Source organism: Chrysemys picta, chromosome 9 (genome assembly GCF_011386835.1).
Source record: "Chrysemys picta bellii isolate R12L10 chromosome 9, ASM1138683v2, whole genome shotgun sequence".
NCBI lineage: Eukaryota > Metazoa > Chordata > Testudines > Emydidae > Chrysemys > Chrysemys picta.
In genome coordinates this window covers 64,774,057-64,796,269 of record NC_088799.1, presented here as the reverse complement: position 1 = coordinate 64,796,269, position 22,213 = coordinate 64,774,057, and the positions used below count along the sequence as shown (strand labels likewise).

Genomic DNA, 22,213 nt, shown 5'->3' with positions numbered 1-22,213 from the left:
TCCCGGCTTCCCCTCCTGTCACATCATGCCAGCAATCCTACAGCAACCATGTGCTACCAACACAACGCATACTGGGGAGTCAGCTGAGTCCCTCCCTATCACATCACATCTCCCCTCTTCTTCAGGAGGGCAGGCACTCCTCAGTGGTGATGCTCAGCTGGGCTTTCCTGAATGCGAGGCCTCTGCTGCTACCTTCTGCTGCACAGCTGTGCAATTCACATCTCCCTCACTGAAAGCCCCCTAATTTACAAGTTCACCTTACTCCCCCTCTGCTGCCTACTCCACAAGTCCCAGTGTGGCAGCATTTTCTTCACACAGCTAATATTTGCCTGTCACAGACGCACCCCTCTTCACTTGACCTTTTCTATGTGTAGTTGTGTTCTCTGGCCAGGCAGGCGTCTCAACCACTGCCCTGATCCCTCCAGATACAAGCCTTCTCCAGTCCCGGAGAGGAGCCAGCGGTGGTGCTGAAACTTCCTGCTCCTAGGGCAATGGAGACAAGTGTTGACGATAAAAGAGATCACACTCCGGAAGCTGAATGGTAGAGCTAGAGAGTGGGGGTGACAGAGGATTTCAGGTTCCCTGGTGAGCTAAGTGAAGCTGATGATTGGCGGTGGGGTGGGGTTCCCTGATGAGATCAGTAAAGCCACTGATGACGGGGAAGGGCTGGGGGCTGAAGATTCTCCATTCCCTGGTGATATTGGCATTGCAAAGCTGGTTTACATTCATGCAGGTTTCTGAAGTGAGAGGCTGCAGCACATGGGAACATGGGTTGTCGTGTATCAGGCCCAGCTCTGCTAGCTAAAGGCATGTGTTGCTACTGAGCTTGCCAGTGTGGAATTACAAGTTTTCACTCCCCTCCTGTCATTCTTCACTGTCCTGTTGTCCTTCCTGAGACATTAATTTACAAATCTTTGCACTTCAGCAGCATCTTTCAAGGGAGGCTCTCATAGCACAATGCAAATGTTAGTTTATTCACCCTCACACCTATTCTCACCCTCAGTTTACAGAGAGGTATGCAGTGGGCCAGAAGGCTTCAATGACTTGCCCAAAGTCACACAGCAAATTCATAGCAGGGCAGGGAGTAAAACCAAGGCGTCCTGACATCCTTCCACTTACTCCTGCTGTTAGACACCACTGTTGTCTTCACCTCCAAGGGTTTGCTTAGCTCCATTACCATCATACAACACAACTCACGTGCATTCCGGACAACTAGAACGTGGCAGAGTGGCCGTTAGATGGAACCTGAGTTCAGACTGAGTATGTCCCCCAGCTGCAGCCACAACTAACAGCAACTTCTGCATAACGTTCCATCAGCTGTCCTGTCCTGGAGATGGGCTAGCAGCATACTACAGCTATGGTTTCAGCCAGGACATTTACCCTCAGGAACTGTCCTGAGACAAGGCCCTACTTCTCATTTACTCCTCCACTTCTCAGCCATTGACTCCCATTCTGCCTGGCCCTCATGCTGTCCCCAACCACACTCTTTATCTCCATTCCCCTTCCTACCTGACCCTTGCTGTCTCTAGCTAGGTCCTTTCTCTGCTCTACTCCAGCCTCAGGCTGTGGGTGGATATCTTGTGCCTCTGTCCTACCCCATACTGTGCCTAGCTACATGCTGGGTCTGCTGCCCTTCTCCATGGGCTTTAGCGAGCATATCTCCCTACAGGTTGCCTGTAGCTGGACCCTTCTTTTAATGACTCTATCTTGGGCTTTACGGCTCTCTGCTGTAACCCTCCCCATCTGGTGCTTCCCACCAATCCCCTAACCACTCTGCCCTCTACTACTCTGTGCACATGCTCTCTGAAACTGGGGAGAGCTCCCTTGTAACACAGCAGTGTTTCTATCGGGCCAGGATGCCTTACCAGCCCCTGTCCTGAGAACTTCTGATGTGTTCCTCAGGCCTGTGAAGTCAAACTGATAAAGTCTCCAGGTGCGCTGGTCTGAGACTTCAATGGAGTAACGCCTCCAGCGGTAGATAATCTCCTCTCGCGGGTAGCCATCTGGGGACGGGACAAGGACATAAGGACAACGGGTGAATTGCTATGACACCTTGTGCAGAAATAAGAACCTTGCATGTCTCTTTGGTGCCATCTGCTCTGGAGACAATTTGGACTGCGGTGATATATTAATGTTGCTATTTCGTATTTCTAGTGTGGTCGTGCCTAAAGGCCCTGCTCATGAGTGGGACCCTGTTGTTCTAGGCACTTTGCAAACACACAAGAAGATCTGGGCTGGGGTTCTCATTGACTCAAAGGCCATTATGCTTAATGAGTCTGACATCCTGCATAAGGCAGGGCCTAGTTTCCAAGGGGAGTTGGGCACCTAACTCTTAGGCGCCTTTCAAAACCCAACTATGGTCCCCAAAGAACTTACAGCCTAAAGAGGCAAGACAGGCAAGCAGTAATGCACAGATGACAGAGAAGCACTGGCTTGGATCCCGAGCCAGTGTAAATCAGTGTGGCTCCACAGAAGTCAAGAGAGCTAGGTTGCTTTACTGCTCCTGAGGGTCTAAGAGCCCCTTAAAATGTCCAAAGATCCCGGTCTTTTGTAGTTCCGGCCCTTTAACACTGCCTTCTCCCCATCCCTTGATCCAGGTGTCTGAGCCAACACTCCTCCATCCACCCTGGCCACCCTACAGATCACCTGGTTTTAGCCCTTCCCATGACTATGATTGTTTCTATTTTAACGCTTGTGCATTGGCTCACTCTTCTCTGCTGTGGTAATTTCAGACCTGCATCAACTCCCAACTGTACATTGGAAGCTTCTACTGAGCATTTTTGACTGCTTTGTCCCTCACTCCCCCTCCTCCCACCCCGCCCATATCTGAGAGATCTAGTCCTGTAGACCTACACGGCCCTGCAGGCTGATGTGGCAAGCGACTACCATTCCCTGTAAGAGCAGACTGTGGAGCAGGTAGCTCACTAGAGCAGTGGGTTCCCTCTCTATGTTGTAAATTGGCTCAACTTAGTCTGCATCCCAATAGGCCAAAAGGAGTAAAGGTTGAAATCCAACACTAAGGGGTGGGATCCAAGCCTTGACTCTAGTGGAGTTACATGGTGTGGCAGCCCACAATTGGGAGAACAGTGGGTTTGCTGGTCAGGATTGTGGTGCACTGGTGCTGCTGCATGGGAGATCATGGCTATGGCATAGCAGAGGGGGCTGCAGGATCTGAATGAAAAATTTAGTGCGGGAAGGTAGTGTGGCCTAGGGGATAGGGCACTGAACTACAACTCAGGAGACCTGCATTCAATTCCTAGTGCTGCCACCGCTTTACTGGGTAACTGTAGGTGAGCCAGTTCCCCACTCTGTGCCTCCATTTCCCCATCTGTAAAATGGGGATAATATTACTGCCCTCTTCTGTAAAGCACATTACGCTCTGTGGCTGAAAACAGATCAGTACTAGAAGTGGATTAGATGCTATAGGTCAGGGGTGGGGGTGGCCCCTGGATTGGAATAATGGGATGCTGCAGATCAGGGTCGAGATGCACAGGAAGGAGTGGGTGGAACAGCAGGTGTGTCGGGTCTGGACTGAGGTGTTTGAACTGGTGTGAAGGGACAGGCAGGGACTAGCAGGGGCACGGAGGCGCACCAGCAGAGCTAAGCTGGTCTAAGATGGAAAGGAAGGGGGGGCATGCCAGCAATTGGGTGCAATGGCAGCACTGCCTGGGAGACACTCGCTCAGGGCTACTTTCATTCATACCTAAATTCAGTTAAGAAGGTAACTGCCACTCAAACCCTTGGGAGATGTGCTGAGAAGCTGCATACTGGGCTGGAGGGCTTGGGGCTCCCCTTTGCCCTTCTTTCCTGGGCAGCCCAGGGCATGGGCTCAGCCTTCCCATGCCTTGCTGGGAATTAGTGTATGGTTCCCTGCCCCCGGATCAGCCATTCCTGTGTGATCTGAGGGGAGGCTGCGGCTGCTTTGGGCCAGGCACGGCTGCAACATCACAGCTGGTAGGCAACAGAATCAGACAGCCTCCCTGAATGAGCGGCGCATCAGCAGCCAGTTAGCTGGATCAGAGAGAGAGGTTGGGCTGTAATTAACGGCCAGTGGCTGGCTTAAGGAACTGCTGTCAAAACTCTTCTCTCTCTTGGCTCCATGCCACACTGGAGTTCAGCGCTCTTCCTGCACAAGTCCCTGGGGCTTGTATGCTCTCTCTCTTCCATTGCTTTTCAGCAAACAGTCCCTGGAGAGCCCCTGACAGATGACACCCCTCAGAGGCCGGAGCAGCGGTTCAGGAGAAGCGTTGTATTTACCATAAGACCTATAGGCTGCTGTTTTACTATAGGCTATAGTTCGAGCTGAACTGGAACCAAAGGCTAATCTGATCCCAAAGCATGAGATAGGTTCCTCTGCTTACATCCGATACAAGTCTATCCAGAGGGCTGCCTCCTGGGTTCCAGCCTGTATCCAAAGGAGATCACCCGGCCCTACAGCCAGTCCCTTTATTATTGGTGACTCAAAACACCGATAGTCGGGGGAGAGGGGTGACCTCATTCCTCATTGATGACATTTGCAGCCTCCCGCCCCGAGGAGCTTGGGAAATGACCCAGAAGTAATGCTGTGCTATGGTATGGGCTTTCCCCATGTGGGATTGGGGAAGCTCAAGCCCCACCTGATCAAATCAGGTTGCTTTAAAGGAAAGCTTAGTTGTCCATGCAGAGCCACTCCCAGGGTGTCTGCAGCCAGCTGGAAAATGGGTAATGGTAGAATTTCATCAGAGCCACACCACATGGTGAAGAAAACGCCCTAAGGCAGTGGTTCCCAAACTAGGGGCACCGCTTGTTCAGAGAAAGCCCCTGGCGGGGTGGACTGGTTTGTTTACCTGCCGCGTCCGCAGGTTCAGCCAATTGCAGCTCCCAGTGGCCAAGGTTTGCTGCTCCAGCCCAAAGGGGCCTGCGGGAAGTGGCGGCCAGCATGTCCCTCGGCCCGTGCTGCTTCCTGCATCTCCCATTGGCCGAGAACAGCAAACCATGGCCACTGGGAGCTGCGATTGGCCGAAACTGCGGACGCGGCAGGTAAACAAACCGGCTTGGCCTACCAGGGGCTTTTCCTGGACAAATGGCGCCCCTAGTTTGGGAACCACTGCCCTAAGGCCATGTCTACACTCGGTGAGCCCCAATTTCAGCTATCAGTGGCCAGTGACCGGTACTGCTGCACTGCTGCAATCCCAGCATAGGCAGCCGAAACTGCTATTAGCACTGATGGTGCTTACCCCCGTGCAAATAGCGGCTTTGCCTGGTTACACTAGGGCTAGTACTGGTGCAGCTACAGCAATGACTGCAACCAGGCCAAAGCTCTGCTCTAATGCTTCTCCTTGCCTCTCCACCCACCTCCCAGCCTGAGCATATCTCCAGTTCCCCAGCAGCCGCACCTTGCAGCAGTGGTTGCTTCTCGCAGGCCTGGTTTTATTTGTAAAATGAAATGTCAAACTTGTTTTGAAGCAGGGATCTTGACGCCTTTATGATAGCTCCTTGGGGGAGGGGAGACAGGGAGAGCCTGACAGCATAACTAAACTGTGTTTCTAATTAATTGTCGAGCATGCATGGCGTGTACTGTTAATTAGCAAAGAATGAGGGAGGGGCAAGAGGTGGGAGGGGATGAGGGGACCGTATCTCCTCCGCATTTTGTTTTCCTCATAAGCAGCTCACAGTCGCATGGTCTGAATCTCGTCAGTGGCAGGGAGATGGGGCAGGGAGGTGGGGAGGGAGCTGCTGGAGGTTATGAAGCTCTCATCTGCTTTGCAGTCTCCTGATGCTGATCAGAATCTCTTTTGAAGACATAAAATGGGATGACAGGCTCCAAGCTAAGTTACTGGTGGAGCCCAGTAGATAGCAGGCACCACCGGTGCCGCTCGCTCCAAACTTGGGGTATGTCTACACTGCACGCCGAGCCTGGGCTCTGACTCAGGTTTGAGTGCAAGCCGTGCTCCTGTCCACACACAAATCAGTCTGACTCGGGTTAGAAAACACACAGGACCCAGGTGTTCAGGCTCTGATGGGGGATGGGTCAGAGCCCAAGTCCCGCTGTGACTTGGGTCCAAGCCAAGTGTGGATGCAGCTCAAACCACAGACTTATGTCAGAAGCTCTTCATAGTGCAGTATGTTAGCACAGCTGTGAGGCCTGGTCCAGCAATTATAAACTCAGTTTTACAATGCAGTGAGGATTCTCAGGCACAGGCTTGGAAATACTGAGTCCACTAGCCCGGGTCCCACAGAGCCAGGCTTAGAGTGAATGTAGACATACCCATAGGGTACATCTACACAGGAAAAAAAACCCCTGTGGCGGCCAGCCTCAGAGCTTGAGACAAGAGACTCGGGCTTGCGCTACAATGCTGTAAATAGCTGTGCAGACGTTCTTGCTCCAGCTGAAGCCCAGGGAGGGGATGGGTGTCACAGCCCAAGCTCCAGCCTGAGCCAGAATAGCTACATGGTTATTTTTAATGCTGTCGCATGAGCCCAGCAACCCCAAGTGTGTAGACCCAGCCTCTGAGACTCATGGAGAATGAGCTCCAGGATCTCTGCCCTGCTATGTCCCCTTGTGCCACTCTGGTGGCCAAAGAGCATGGGCTATATCTTATCACCCTTGGCTTGGGGGAATCCCCACTCGGTCATCACAGATGGCCCCTATATCATCCTCCCCACTGCTCCTGGCTGGAGTGCAGTGTGCTCTAGCTACCTTCAATTGATAGATGATCCCATGGGGACCACTGCCAACTGGTGTAAGTTAAAATGACCTCCAGGCTACTCTAACCTGCTCCAAGGCTGGACAGATAATCAGGGAGCATAACCAATATCCCCATTTCCCCAGTCCCCTTCTATTGCACTGAGCAGAAATTTAATGCAGCACAGAATCTTGTCCCAGGAGCAGGAGGATGTCCCAAGATAATGGTTGAGGTCTGTTGCTGGTGCTGTCTGGGAGAAGCCCAGCATTACAGGAACATGGGGTCTGAATTAACACCCACCTAACAGAGTCTTTTCTCCTTGGTAAAGAGTTTGGGCCTGTTGAGTTTCTTCCTTAAACTGTATCTAAGGCACTGATACTCACAACTGGAGAAAACCAGCGGGCAGGAGTGTGTGTCCATTGGAAAATTCTGCAGCTGGAGTAGACATTCCGCCTCTATGGTCAGCCTGGAAGTGAGACAAAAGACTCAGCCTCAATGCAGCTTATTCTGACTTCAGACACAGCTGTGTAATAAACCCACATCGGAATTTTCTGGCAAAACAGTTGTCAAAAAATGCTGAGTTGTCAAAACAGAAATGGTTTATAGGAAAGGGTCAGGTTCACCACATTTTTTACTCAACAATTTTTTGGATTTTTTTTTTAGAAATTGTTGAAATGTTTCATTTTGACATTTTTGAAACAAAACATTCCAGTTTGAAATGACTGCTCATTTAGAAATTTAAGCTAATTCAGGTAAAAATGGTCAAAATTGAAATAAAACATTTCAAAAGAGTCAACCTGATTTTTTTCCCCACGGATTTTTGGTTCACAAAAATGTCCATGATTTTGAATTTTCATCCTGATTTGGGATGGTAACACTTTTTGATATCTCTGTCTAGCTGTGTAACCTCCACTAGCACCAGGAACCCCCAGCACTGAGGTATCACTGCATCCCCTCTGCTAGATCACAGCACAGCCCCCAGTGACACCCAGCACTGAGATACCAGTGCATCATCTTGCTATATGCACAGCACCTGGGAACTTCTTGCACTGTGACTCAACTGCATCATCATCTCTGTGCTCCAGCACAGCAGCACAAAGTTGCAAGGGTTATTTAGTTGCTTTGCGTTTGCGGCTGATGCCCGAGACGTACCGGAGCGTGTAGAGCACCTTGCCATCATTCCAGATCCTGAGCAGCTGGTTGGGTGTGGTTATCCAGTGTGAGTCAGCCCGCTTAGAGTTCCTGAAAAAGGTGTCTGGGATCCAGATGCGGCTCACCATGTTAGTGTTCAGAGTGAGGGCTTTGAGGGTACTGTTAAAGCGAAGGCGCCGGTCATACCAGGTCTGAGCAAAGAAGATATCAATGGTATATTCCTGCCAAATGAGACAAGAGAGCATATCCTATTATGAGGAATTATCTAGCCTGGAACAGACACACAGCGCTTTGCTCCCAAAGCCCAGAGTGCAGGGTCTTGGGGCCACTGAGTCAGATCCACACCCAGAACTCCTGGGAAACAGAAGATGAAGAAGGCATCCAGCTGGAGTGAGCAGGGGAAGATGGGTGGGTTGCCCATGTTACTGTTATTTATTACACCTAGCACCTACCAGCACCAGTTGAGATGCCATGGAGACAGAATATATGTGTATAGTAGTATAAGCATTGTGCATACTATTAGTATATAGGTTTATTTGTCTGCCTGAGATAGAATTTTGGGTTTGACTTTTTGCTACTCTTATATCTTATACTAATATGTGTAAACAAAGGACAAAGACTGTGTATGTTGCTGCCTAGTCAGATGGATTTGTTAGTACAATGGGAACAGATAAGAGTGATTAAAGTGTTACTCAGTAAGATTGCCTCAACCCCTATCTCAAGGCAACCTCAAGCAACCAGTCAGGACGGGCAAGGGAGGATTGGGGAGAAGGTATAAAATATTAAAAGACCAAAGAAATGCCTGTCTCTGACCGTAGCACAACCTCACTCCTTACCCCTCCCATGAGGTACAAAAGGGGTGGGACTGTAGGCATGCATTGCAGGTATATTTGGGCCTGCTAAGAAGGAGGAGGGGGGAATAGGGAATGAGAATGGGGAATAGGAAATGGGGACACAGGCAAGGCTCTGCAGTGTCAGAGCTGGAAAGTGGGGCAGGAGGGGTAAACACTGTGAGGCGTCAGAGCTGGGAACAGAACACTGGGAAACAGACTCTGCCGGCGTGTAGAGCTATGGATATGCTTCCTTGGAACTAACCCCAATAAACATTGCATTGCCTGAACTTTGGACTTTTGGTCCTGTCTGTGTGACCAGAACCAGGGGAGAGGGGAAAGGGAAAGCCCTCTGACACATACGCTTAGTAAGAGACAGCCCCTACCATGGAGTGCTTACATTCTAAATGGACAAGACGGACAAAGAGTGGGAGCAGGGATACATTATTATCCCCATTTTACAGCTGGGAAACTGAGGCACGGAGCAATTAACTGACTGGCCGAGGGTCACACGAATAGTCTGTGGCAGAATCAGGAAGTGAGCCCAGCTCTTGGAAAAAGCTTTGATGGAACAGTTTTCCATCGGAAAATGCAGTTCTGTCAAAATCAAAAGGCGTCACATAATCAGGTTGATTCTGCCGAAATTCTGATTTTGAAAACAAAAGGGGAAAAAGTTCCGACATTGGTGACACATCCCCAGTTGACGTTCTCTGGATGAAATGTTTAGAAAGGGAATTTCTGTTCTGTGCCCAGCTCTGCTCTGAGTACCAGGCCAGTGCCTTAGTGACAAGACTATCCGTCCTCCTGAATTTTATCAGCCAGGGTGACTGAGCAGCTTCCCACAGAGGACCCTCTTGAGTGCTTGGGAACTGGAAAGCCTGCTAGAAAGGCAGTTTATTCAGGGTCAGTGCATGACCCGGATTGCTGCCTCACAGTAGTGAAATGAGGGAGTTACTTCATCTTGACCAGTGTAGTGCTTCAATTCACTGGTGTGTGTTATCCTAGCCACATGGTCCCTCCAGTGGGATAGGAACCAGAAACCTCATGGTTCACAGGCAGCTATTCTAGCAGGTGAGCCAAAAGAGAACGCCCCTCAGGCCAAGTCGGCAGGAGCCAGGCTGACCGTTCACACTTGTGAGATGCTTTGGGTCTAGTCTACATTCCCATTCCACTGAAGTAAACAATGCACGTGAAAGGGTTTGCTAGCCCTGGAGACTAAATGCTGGCTCTTCCTGGAACAAGGGTGGGACATATTTCCCCCATCAGTATACCTGTAGACCTCCAAAGCCCATGGCCCAGTCAAGCCTAGTACCAGCTGGGAATATGCCTGTCTGAGATGGGGACTCATGTCTGCTAGGAACTGGGCTGAGACCACCAAACTCATTTCACACTAGCCATGAGATTGCAATGGCCTTTGACCACTACTGTCCTGTTCCTTCCTGATCTCCTCCACTCCAGTAAAATCCTTAATGCACTCAGGCAGTGTCTGTCTCTCCTCCCTCCTGGACGATGATGAATAGTGTCTGACTCTGCCACCTCTCTCCCTCCTTCTCTTGATTTATCTCAGTGCAAGTTTTCATGACTGCATCATGTCCTCCCCCTGCTGCCCTGGCCACTGGTTTAGAACCGGCATCCGAAAATTGGCTATTAAAATAGAAGCACGGCCTTGAAAAATGTGTCCTCCCCACATGGGGAGGGGAGCGGAGTGCTAGACACTCTGCTTCATCTTCCCTGCTTTGAAATGTTGTCCTTCTGCTGTCAACTGACCAGTGATGAATGTCATTGGTGTTGAATGTGCCCCTCACATGAGAATGAGATCATGGCAGAAGAGCAATGCCGAGGGATGGTAGATTCATCGTGCGTGCTGGCTCCTGGGAACCTGGTCTCAGTGAGAGATGGGTGGAGGAGGCTGCCGATCCAGATCATGTTTAGCAAGGGTTCAGCATTCATGCCTGGACTCAAGCTGCATGGGTGGCAAGGTTTTCCGAAGAGTTCAGGGCCAGATTTTCAGAAGTGCCCCGCAGCTCCCGTTGTGACACTGACAGATTTTTAAACGAGCGCAGCGTGAAAAATGTTGAGCTTTTCTGAAAATCTGGCCTCCTTTTGTGAGCCCTTCCCTGGGGTCTGTACCTGGACGCAGTGCAATGCTATGCCAGCGCCAGTGGAGTTTTAACTTGGGAGGATTACCCGAGACAGATGCATCAAAGGGTAGGGGCCATGTCAAAAGCAGTCCACTGACCCTCCAAGATGGGGGTTGAGCTACAGCCGAAAATGGATCTTTGTAAAATACTTATGGAAACATAACCATTTCATTTGCCATTCCAGCAAACATCATGACAGACAGGGATGCCTGAAACTCATTTATGCCCTAAACACACTCTGATGGAATGGGAAGAATTCAGATTGTGAGTGCGGAGCCTTCCTGGGAATTCCAGCTTTGCATCTAATTGCAGCGGATATTGTGAGCAAAACTGGGTGAACAGTTTGCAGGGAAAAATTTACTGGCTGAGTTTGTCCCCTTTGTTCCTTGGTGAATGCTCTATGGGTAGACGTTGATATTTATGAATGTGTTTGTTATTCAAAATTAGCCAAGGCATGATTTATGCAAACACATTTTAGCCTGCGGGTGGCACCTGACCCACTGCACTCTGTGACTATTGCTATTCATAACGTCCTATTTGCTCTGTGCGTTTGGTCATCTAAGTCACATGACCTTGTGCTTCCTCAGTGGCTGATTCCCAGTCCCGCAAGGAACTTTCAAGGTGCTAGTGAATGATGTGAATACTCATGTAAAGATCTAGTCACGCAATTATTCATAAAACTTTCCCTTTCCCCATGCACAACTGTTCCTGGCAAGCCTCACAAGTACTAGCAAAGCAAAGGTGTGGATTTTATTTGAAAAATTGCTTGCAAATATTTTTGTTGCAGATTCTGCCTGTGGGATTTTTGCCATATTGCATGATGGAAAGCTCATGAAATCATCTAGATCGCCTAGATTTCAAGCTCTAGCAGTACAATGTGGTATTGTAGCCATCTTAAATTCAGGTGCTACCTGACACAGCATAAGTCTGCGCTCTGAATGCTGGTTATATACAATTTACTTAAGGGGTCTCTCCTGCCAGGATTCCCAGATTCCTTGTCTGCCACTGGGTCACTCTGTGACTTTGAGCAAGACTTCTCTGCGCCTCAGTTTCCCCACCTGGAAAATGGTTATTGCAAAACATTCCTATGACAATATTGCAGAGGCTATTGTGAGGATTAACTGATGTGTGAAATATGTTTTTGGATCACTTGATGAAAGGTGCTAAAGAAGTGGAACATCTTCTAAGAGCTAAGTATCAATCCAGCCATCTGGGTAATATTTGGTGTACCACACATACACATGCTCCAATATGACACCACGTGCAAAAGAAACAGCCAGAGACTATTAAAGAGAACTACCAGCCACTGAAAAGACTGGCTGCCTGAAGGCCACCAAAACTCCAGCTGTGACAACACATAGTTATCCAAAGCCCAGATGGGGCGATGTGACATTCTTTATTTGGGAGTCCTGTGGACTCAGATCTGATTTGGCCATTCAGCACTTCCCCATCACCCTGCCATCTACACTCAATCAATCCCATCACTGGGAGCTGCTTTTATGCCACTCTGCTCCATTTCATCTGCCATTCGTTGTTCTTTTCTTGTGTCAACGTTGTCGATGCTAGCGGAGGCCGGCTCCCAGAAGGCTGCCCATGCCTGCTTTACTCGTGTAGCTGAGGCAGGATATTTGGGAAGAGGAGGAGTCAAGAAGGGAAAGGATCAGGGCTGCCTATACAGTGTTAAGTGATGCAATTAACATGTGGGTGGATGGCATTCAATCTACAGTTTCCTTTGTGCCGCGCAGAACATGTCTCCTCATTGCATATGCATGAAATGGTAATTGAGCTCAGTGACCAATTTTATTTCAGGCTGCTAAGCTGCATTTGGAATTATTATCGTGTCATCTGAGATCCATATGGTGTGGTCTGTATCCACTGCTCAAGCAAAACTATACACATTACCCAACACCACGGAGCGTCTGAAACACATAACAAGCAGGAAATGCAGAGGGGGAGAGAAAAGGTTGTCCTTAAGCAGCCTTGGCGTACATTAGAGACTCAGGCTAGCAGTGTTGTAGTTCTAGTGGAGGTGGCAGTTTCCTTCTAAAATGACTTATTTTCTCCCAAATTACCCTGCCAGCCAAAATTTCGTATGCACAGTCTCAGCCCAGAAGCAAATGTGTATATGTAGATAGCTAATTCCAAAAGCAATTCATTCAGCTATGTTCCATTCTATATGCATCCGAAGAAGTGGGCTGTAGCCCACGAAAGCTTATGCTCTAATAAATTTGTTAGTCTCTAAGGTGCCACAAGTACTCCTGTTCTTTTTGCGGATACAGACTAACACGGCTGCTACTCTGAAACCTGTCATTCAGCTAGTTATCTGAAGGCAAAATAATACATATTCCATTACTTTGCCATTTCCTGTCCCTGTTCACAACTCCCCACCCGTGCTGTAGGAGAGAAAGCCTTCTCCTCTGCGGAAACCTCCCTCCATCTTTTCTCCTCACTGACTGCCAACCTCTTTTCCCTCTCATCCGCCATCACCCTCACCTTTCCCGGTGCTAATCTCTGCAGAGCATTAGGGAATGCATGTCTGAAGGGTACTATATGCAAGGCAGGCAGCAGGGGGTTGAGTGTGGGACTGGGAGCCAGGAATTCTAATCCCAGCTGTGACAATGGGGGCCAAATTCAGAGGAGAGACTAATGGATTCTAAACTGGTGTAATTCACACCTTCTCCTGGTTCTTTTGTAAATTACTTCTGTTAAGACTCACACCCTACAGTCTCTACCTTATATCTTTTCTTGCAGATCACTTCGGAATCTGACCCCGTGAATGCAGAGGAGTCTAAAATGTTGTAATTTACAGACTGAAGGCCAAGTTCAGACCACCCCCACCCTCCTTCTATTATCTTAACTCACACTGTTCAGTGCCCTTATCTTAGACCTACTTATACCCACTGCCCAGGTGTATGAGGGACTCTATGTTAAGGAGCTAGAAGAAGCTGTAAATTAAAGTAGGGTGGAAGTTATTTTACTGTAATGTAATCCACTGACACCTTCTCTTAGGGTAGGTCTACACTACTGCTTAAGTTGATGTAACTTATGACACTGAGGGGTGTGAAAAAGACACCCCTATGAGTGATGCAAGTTACAGCGACCTAAGCGCCGTCCACACCAGTGCTATGTTGCCAGGAGACGTTCTCCTGCCAACAGAGCTTCTGCCTCCCACGGAGGTGGAGTAATTATGCTGACCGGAGAGTGCTTCACCAGACACGCTACAGTGGCACAGCTGCATCAGTACAGCTGCGCTGATGTAGCACTGTAGTGTAGACTTGCCCTTAGTTGCTTTTCATGCTATGCCTCTCTCTGCTGGCCCTGGATGTGTACATTACACAGGCTCAGACTGTGTTAGACTCTGTGGGCTGGATTCAAGGCAATATATAGGTGGGGCATAAATTACATATCAATTAGCAGGTCTGAGCCTACAGGAGTCTAAGAGCAGCTGAGTAGGTGTGATGAGCTGGCCAGAAGAAAGGATGGATTACAGCAACTTTGACTCATGTAGGCCTTGTCAACATGGGAAAGTTGCACCATCTCAATTTCAGGCTTGTCTACACGGGGACACTCAAGAAAATTCAACCAAAATAACTATTGAAATTGAAAGTGGATTAGTTAAACTATATTAAACCATTGCGTAGACACTCTCCTTCAGAATTAAAGTGACCTTAATTTGATTTAGCTTAATTCACTTCCAAAGCAAAGACATTAAATCAGTGGTTAAACCCATTTAGTTAAACCAGTGCAAACCTGTGTAGACAGTCTTAATTTGATTTAAAATGGGTTATTTCAGATTATTTTAAATAGATTGGGAACATATTTAAGCCAAGTCAAAATAAACTGAGCATCCACATAGGGATTTATACTGTTTTAACTAAATGGGTTTAAAACCAATTTAAGTTAAATTGCTGCAACTTTCCCATGTAGACAGGGCCTTGGATGCCTCTCTGAATTCAGTCCTGCCTTGCTGTGTAGACCTAGGAAAGCCAGGAGTCCTCCCTTTGTGTCAAGTTCTTTCAGCAGAAGTGCTTCCCCACTCCCCAGAGCAGTGCTGAGGATTAGTTAGTTAATCTTCCAAGAGTGCTTTAAAGCACTATGTTGTTAAGTACTTTTATTAGAACATAAAGTTGCATTGTACAATTCTCTAGACTGTAAGTTCTCCAGGGAAGGACGCTGTCTAGACCCCCCATGAGGGGGCCCTGATCCTGATAGGGGCGCACAAGACAATCATAACCTACTTATTAAGCAGCAACAAGAACTAAAGATGCTTTTTGGACTCAAAATGTATGACCTTGTTTGAAATCTTCAAACCTGATGCATCCCATCCTCACCCCCCTCCAACCATGGGGCACTGGCATGATACTTCAGCAAACACTTTAAAATCAGCAACACACTTGAGGCCTATTAAATGCATAAGCTGTTGCTCCACTTGTTTCTTCTTCACAACCACATTAGCCATGCTAGGGTTTTTCTGTGCAGAGCTGGAATAAGAGGGGGAAGTAGCAGGCCAGGATGGAGGTGAACTGGCAGAGCTGCATACAAAATCCCAGGACTGGAATAGCCAGATGTGCTGCCGGTCAATTCAGAGCTACATTGGCACAGCTGCGTATGGGGGAAGTTTATGCACCTCCAGTCTGCACTATGTCTGGGTCAAGTCAGTGCGATTCATCTCTGACTTTCAGCAACCCATAAATTCACTCACACATTAAAAAACAGCACATATCCTTAGGGAGCATCTCAAACAACCTTTAGAAAAGGGATAGCTAGCTGTGCACACAGTCCAGTTAAACAAGGGCTAGCATTGCCCTTCTTGCACATGGGGCTCTGAACTGGCATTGGGTCAGGGAACCAATTTAACTCTTGTTCTCCTATTATGATGACTCTTCAGCACTCATCCCTTTTCTGCTGCGGCTGGCTTTGAATTCAGTGGAGCTATGCTGATTTACACCAGCTGTGCATCTGACCCCCTTATGGGTTTTTTTCCCCCAAAGCACAATGCATCTGATCCCTTTGAAGAAAAATTGGGTATGTCTACCCTGGGAGTAAAAATGCCCACTGCTGGCCTGGATCCGCAGACTTGGGCTCACAGACTGAAAAATTGCTGTGGAGATGTCTGGGCTTAGGCTGGAGCCTGAGCTCTGGGACCCTGTAAGGAGGGCTACACAGCAACTGTTATTCCCTTAGCCTGAGCCCTAGGAACCTGGGCCAGCTGCGTCCATGCTGCAGATCTTTTATCCCTGTGTAGACATACTCATTGAGATCAACGCTGGGAGTTGTGGAAAAATCCCACTCTGTGGGGCATATCCTCCACTGGTGTCAACTGTCATAGCTCTGTTGACTTCAGTGGGGCTTTGACAATTTACAGTGGCTGAGGATGTGTTCCTACGCCTTCATGGGCCTCAACCAAAATCCATGGACATCAATGGGAATCTTTCCACTGACCTCAGGGGGCTTTGGAGCAGGTCCTACATGACTGGACTATTCTTTTTCTGTTTACCAGTTAAATACTTAGGATCAGCTCTTTCTTTTTCTTGCTCTGTTGCTTGCTTTTCTTGCTCTAGAAAGGTGGCAAGAATTAATTCAATCTATAAATTGTATTGTTGGGGGAAAGTAAATAGTTTTAATAAAAGTATACCCTTAATGGGACTTGAGCTCAGAGTCAATATAAAGCAGACCCTTGATCTACTTTATTGATTAGTCTTTGGTTAACGTCCTTGGAGATTTGGAATTATTATTGCGGCCATTGGAGAATGCCAGTATTTTCTGCAAATGAAACATACTGAAAATGTTAATGCTACTACGAATAATCAGACCAAGTTGAATGGAAAGGCTCTGAAGTCCAAACAACACGCATTTCCCACTTTATACTGCGGCAGTGGCCTGGGAGAGAGGTGAGTTGAATTCTAGTCCTAGCTCAGCCACTGACCTACTCTGTGACCTTGGGCCAGCCACTTTACTGCTCTCTGCCACTGTTTCCCCTCCCTTTCTTCATCCATAGTGTGCATTTAGATTATAAGCTCTTTGGGGTGGGGACAATCTAACCCTATGTGTTTGTACAGCACCTGGCACAAGGGGGCCCTATGATGAGGTGTCCACCCCCACTCAAGGCAGACCAGGTGAAATGAGGTCCATTAACCTGATAGTCTGCTCCTGAGGGAGAGCTTGGGACTGAAAACCTGATTGAAGTTAGAGCCCAGCTATGAAGGAACAGGTGTGGCTGGTATAAAGCCAGGAAATTGGCAGCAGAAAGGGGCTGCAGGGGAAGTAGTTTCCAGTCACTCCCTGGGAGAAGGAGCAGTGTTAGGGGCTATGGAGTTCAGTAGTCTGCACTTACTGCCTGGCAGGAAGGAGTTTGGGCTGGACTACCAACACAAAGAAGTGAGGGGGGCGTGGGGCATGATGAAATAGGTTTGAGAACCACTGACCTAGAGCAAATCATTTAACTTTCCATTTCCCCCGATCAGAGATGTAGTCTCACAGGGATGTTTAGGGGATTAACTGGCTAATGACTACGGTGCTTTGATCTCCTGCTGCCTTCTCATCCTTTCCCCTTGGCTTTGTGATTTTTCCCTTTTGGCAAATGCCAACATCTGCTCATCGCAGTCATTGTCCAGTCAGAGTAATGAGACATTTCCACTGCTATGAGGCTTCCCCATACATCTTTAACAGGGAACCATTCCCTCACAATGCAATTTCCTGCCTTCTAGTGATGTCATTTCCTCTTGGAACCCTAAAGCGGGATGTTGTTACCTTGGTGGGTTGCTGTCTGCCTGGCAGTGAAGCCTGGTATGCCAATTCATTCACCCTTGACTCCAGAGCACATGACCCAGAAGTGTATATTTTAGCTTCTGATTAGCAGCCATCTCCCAAGGGGAATCAGGAAAATTCTTGAGTTGAGACATGACATCAGCCAGACTTTGGCTAGTAAAAGCACAGTCTGTCCACATGTTCGCTGACGAGGTTATTATTAAAAAGGCACAGGCATGGACACGGAAGGTTAAAAGCAGATGAGATGGCATAATTAACATGGTGGAGTCAGACCATCTCAGTGAAATCCTATGCAAGGCACTGCAGGAGAGAAACAGTCTCCTTTCAGTCTTGTTAACTGTTTTCTTTCCCCAGTGCAGGGTGTAAAGCCATGTGCAAGCAAACAAGGATGCCCTCCAGCGAAGGTGACCTCCAGAAAGCACTCAAACCATTAGCAAAGCCATGCCAGAGATACCAAAAGTGTTGCATTGTGAGAGTTTCTGGGTGGGCTACTTTTTAAATGCTGCTTTGGATGTCAGGGTTAGAGTGACAACTCACATGATCTGGGGGTGGGGGAGTGGTGAGAGGGGAATATCAAAGAGACATGGACAATAATGAGGAGAGAATCATGAGTAGCATAGAGCAGGCCAGGCAGGTGCTCTTGTTTATTTGACCTTTAATACAAAAAGGGAGCACTCAATGAAATCAGAAGGGACGGAAGGAAATACCTTTTCACGCAGTGTGCAATTAACCTGTCAGGACTGCTGCGACAGGACAGCCCGAGGACACTCAAGCAAGGAGCTGCAATTTCTATAAATAAGACTAGCATTTGCAGTGACACTCACCAGGGTAAAAAAAAAAATACAAGGGCTACCAATTAGCAAGTTTCAGGGTATATGCTGCTCAGCAGGTGAGGTCAGGCAGAAACATCCCCTATATAGTACTTACTATAACACTGGAAGTCTTAGGACTTTTTCAGAAGTATCCAGCCCTAGGCACTGTTGGAAACAGGAGACTGGGTTAGACTTCTTGTCTGCTACAGCAGACATAAGGGCCCCTGGGTTTCCATGCACCTGGCCAGTTTATTGCCCTGCTTCTCTGAAGCAATCATGCCTCCACCTCAGTTTCTCCATGTCCTTCGTTTCCCTTTGTCCTTCCTATTTCTGAGCATCCACCTGGCTTCTTGTTCTGGTCTGAAAACCTCTCCAAGCATCAGTGTTCTTGGTCCTATTATTAGAAGCAGCACGTCTTAACACTCCAGCTCCTACTGCTTGTTCCCTCTCCGGTGCGGGGGCAGGAAGGTTAGGCGTTCCCTATCATGATTACCCTCAATTCACAGGGGAAGGGCCCGATGTCCAATCCCTCAGGTGGAGGAATAAGACTGTTGAGAAAAGAACGCAGCTCAAAATGACACTGAAATCAAAGGCCCTCACTATTCAGATGATGAAAAAAAAAAAAATCTAGTGTTGTGACTTTTAGGGCAATTTGCCCATGTTTACCCATCAGGTTTCGCACTAAAACTTGTCCTGTTAAAAATTCTGGAGTTTGAGTCTGTGGGGAGCATCTCTGTGCTGAGGAGCCAACTGCAGAGATGATAGCTGGAGTATGAACCCTCCGGGTACCTTTCCTCCCCTGACAAACAACTCAGCTTTAGTGCTTCCCTTCTCTTTGATCAATAAATAATAACCAGGAGTGATGGGCCAGTGATGCAAAGTCCAGATCTGGAGCTGATCACCACCAAAGTTTTGGGGGTGTTGGGGGGGGGGAAGATTCTGGTTTGAGCCATTGTACAAAGAGGAAACAGATCCAAGTTACGGGCACTGAGCCCTCCTGAAAACTCCAGCCTGGCTCAGAGATTCTAATCAGATGTTGTGACCCAGTGACTCCAGCATTACACTCCCAGTCCTGCTTGCCAGCAGTGCAGCTAGCTCTCACCTCAGGGTGGTGCTCAGATGTGACTGCTGCTATAGCAGGCCCCTTGTTCTGAGGGGATGGGGAGGGGGAATAGAGTGACTCCACCATGGTGGTAGCTGCCGTAAAAGAGTGAAATGGTAGATTTGGCAGCATGTTCCCAGGTTGGGGAAGTGGCACGCTGAGCCCCAGGGAAGAGAAGGGAGGGCAGCAACAATTCAACAGGAACAGTAGTCAAGCAAAGGGTGGCACTGATTGGCCACAAAGGGGGGCTATTGAAATACAATGTTCTCACAGCAGGGGGAAGACTGGAGGCATGAGACTCAAGCCGAGCAGAGGGACAGGGATGTTTGGGATCCCATCTGGAGTGGGGAGGACCCCCATCTGAGACCGGAGGGAGCAGTATAGACAGCACTGGGACCCATGCCCATATAAACATCCCTCCCCACTCCCTCATCCACAAGATTCAGGCTCATTGAGCTTCAGAGCCACTCTGCTAATGATCATGTTTACAAGCCGCTGTCCATAGTGCTGAGATTCCCAGGCCCAGAGGAACTTCAGTGTCTGTGGTTTATCCCAGCCCTTTCCAGCTCTCTGGGAAAAATCAATGCAGAGAAAGTTCACCTCACAAAAGGGAGCATGCTGCAGAAATACACTCCTGACACAGCTATCTCCTGGCCCGGAGAGGTGTGGGGAGCAATCCGCTCCAGTGACTCTCCACATGAAAGCGGTTTCATTCTCTCACTTCCTCCCCCACCAGCTCCTCTCGCTCATCTCCTATCTCTCGTCTCATCCCCAATCCCTCGCTTCCCCTCTTCTCCTGCCTCTGTTAATTCAGATCTGTCCTCTTAATGGGGTTTCAGGGAGCAAGATAAACCCAGAACAGGCAACTAGGAGAAAGAGACCAGACTACAGAAAAGGAACTGTGGGGATCCCTACCCTTTCACTGCAGCCTCCCTCCACGGACAGGCTTAGGCTTAGCCCTGACCAGCCAGTTTCTTTGCTGAGCTCAAAGCAACCTGTAATGTGATGACAAAATGGAAGCACAAGTCAGATTTATGCTCCTTTCATAGACAAAAGCAATGGAACAGATCTACCTAGGAAGTTATATCCCTGTCTCCCCGGACCATTTAGTCCCCAGAATCTCAGCTGTTTGCCCAAGTCTTCCTTTCCTAACTGCTTTGTTGTTGTAAGGGCTGCATAGTATACATGGAGCCGTTCCAAGAGTGGAGCCTGGGAGTTTCAAAGGACACATTGATTTAGGGGCCCAAATTCCACTGAAATTCAATGGTATTCAGGTACCCACTCCCTTAGGCCCCTTGAAAAGCCCCAGGATTAATATATGCCTTTTGTGAAGCCAGCCATTTTATAGTATTTTAATTCCCTGGTTTGCCCACGCCATAAGAAATGGGCCTGAGCCAACAGCCAGAATCCAAACAGAGCCAAGTTCCAAAGAGGAAGAAGAGGCTTCCCCAGTTCTCCTCAGCTCCAGGCCTCTACCTTGAGCTCCTTCCTCTTCAAGACTGTCCCTGCCAGACTCAGCCTCCCTGCTCCCCACAGACCATCTCCATGGCAGTCAGGAGCTGAGACATACGCCACAGTGGGTCAAGCGCTGCCGTGCTGCAAATCAGTGCACTCAGGGCAGTTAACTGTTGTCCTACCTCTAGCTCTTTCCCTGGCCAGTCTCTGGGCAGGGTCTCTACATGCCCCCATCACACAGAGCAATGGTGCTAGAACTCTGGACTGTGAGAAATAAGCCCCAGTAGCAGCCGCAGGACTGTCAGCTGATTACTGCCAATAAAGTTCCTGTGTTATCATGGGGCTGCTCAGATCGACTGCCGGTGGTGCATTAATAGGCATAGGCTGCTTGTAGCCCTGCCAACAGTTTGAGTCTCTACTTTGTGTGAAGGATCTGCAGCTTTGCACAAGGTGCACTGAGTGCAAAACCACAGATCCACCACATGGTGCAGGGCTGGAGGCTCTTGGCAGGCTCACCAATCCATCCCTGGCTGCCAGTCCAAGGAAACCAGTGACAACATTCCTCCAAATCCTCTCCTCTCTCCAGGGAGCCAATGATGATTAGCCCTGGAACCTCTAGGCAGGACAAGGTGAAGAACTTGCAGTACAGAGGTGGCGCCACGTGAATCTCATTCCAGTCCTGGCTCTCTCTAGCAGAGAAGAACAGAGAAGCCTGTCTATTCCTGACTGTCCTTGCAGGTCCTCCCCCCTGTGTTTGGTAGTTGGGATGGCTACCAATAGGTGCAAGCCCAGACAATCACCGCTAGGGAATTACTTTGGGTGTGTAATACCTGACCTGCTAGTTTCCTCATGTACCTAGTGGATCAGGTTTCTGGGGATATATCAGCTGCCTAGGCTCACCTGATTTCATGCTGGTATTTGGTGCTACCTGGCCCACTCTAAATCCCTCAGGTTTAGGCTCCTACTTCTTGTTCCCTCCTCCAACACACACATTTTTGTCTCTATACCACCTTGAAAGCAGGTGGAAGGGAGGGGCTGAATTCAGGCCACAGTGACAGGTAGGCACGCACCTTGCAGGACTGGATCGTGAAATAGCCGAGGTTGTTTCTGGTCAGGATGGAGGGGGGCCCCAGGTCTGGAATACCAGGATGAGTAGAGATGTATTGCCAGAGCTGATGGCGGGTAGCAGTGCAAGAGCATGGGAGTGTTGGACTGAAGCGCACAGCCCTGGCCCATTCTCTGCTGTTAACAGGCAGCACGATCACAGCCACACATTCACAAGCATCAA

At 48.7% G+C, this 22,213-nt stretch overlaps 1 protein-coding gene across 3 annotated transcripts in view; it reads right to left on the bottom strand.

Moving 5' to 3' along the window:
* LOC101939989 (gamma-aminobutyric acid receptor subunit gamma-4) overlaps positions 1 to 22,213 on the bottom strand; it is a 74,144-nt gene that overhangs the window by 18,005 nt on the left and 33,926 nt on the right. For all 3 annotated transcript variants that reach the window (XM_008173674.4, XM_005285700.5, XM_065556425.1), the window contains 3 exons: positions 7,818 to 8,038; positions 7,049 to 7,131; positions 1,866 to 2,003 (listed from right to left, as the gene is read on the bottom strand). In XM_008173674.4, coding sequence (XP_008171896.2) covers positions 1,866 to 2,003; positions 7,049 to 7,131; positions 7,818 to 8,038 — 442 coding nt within the window. The remainder of the gene's footprint in view (positions 1 to 1,865; positions 2,004 to 7,048; positions 7,132 to 7,817; positions 8,039 to 22,213) is intronic.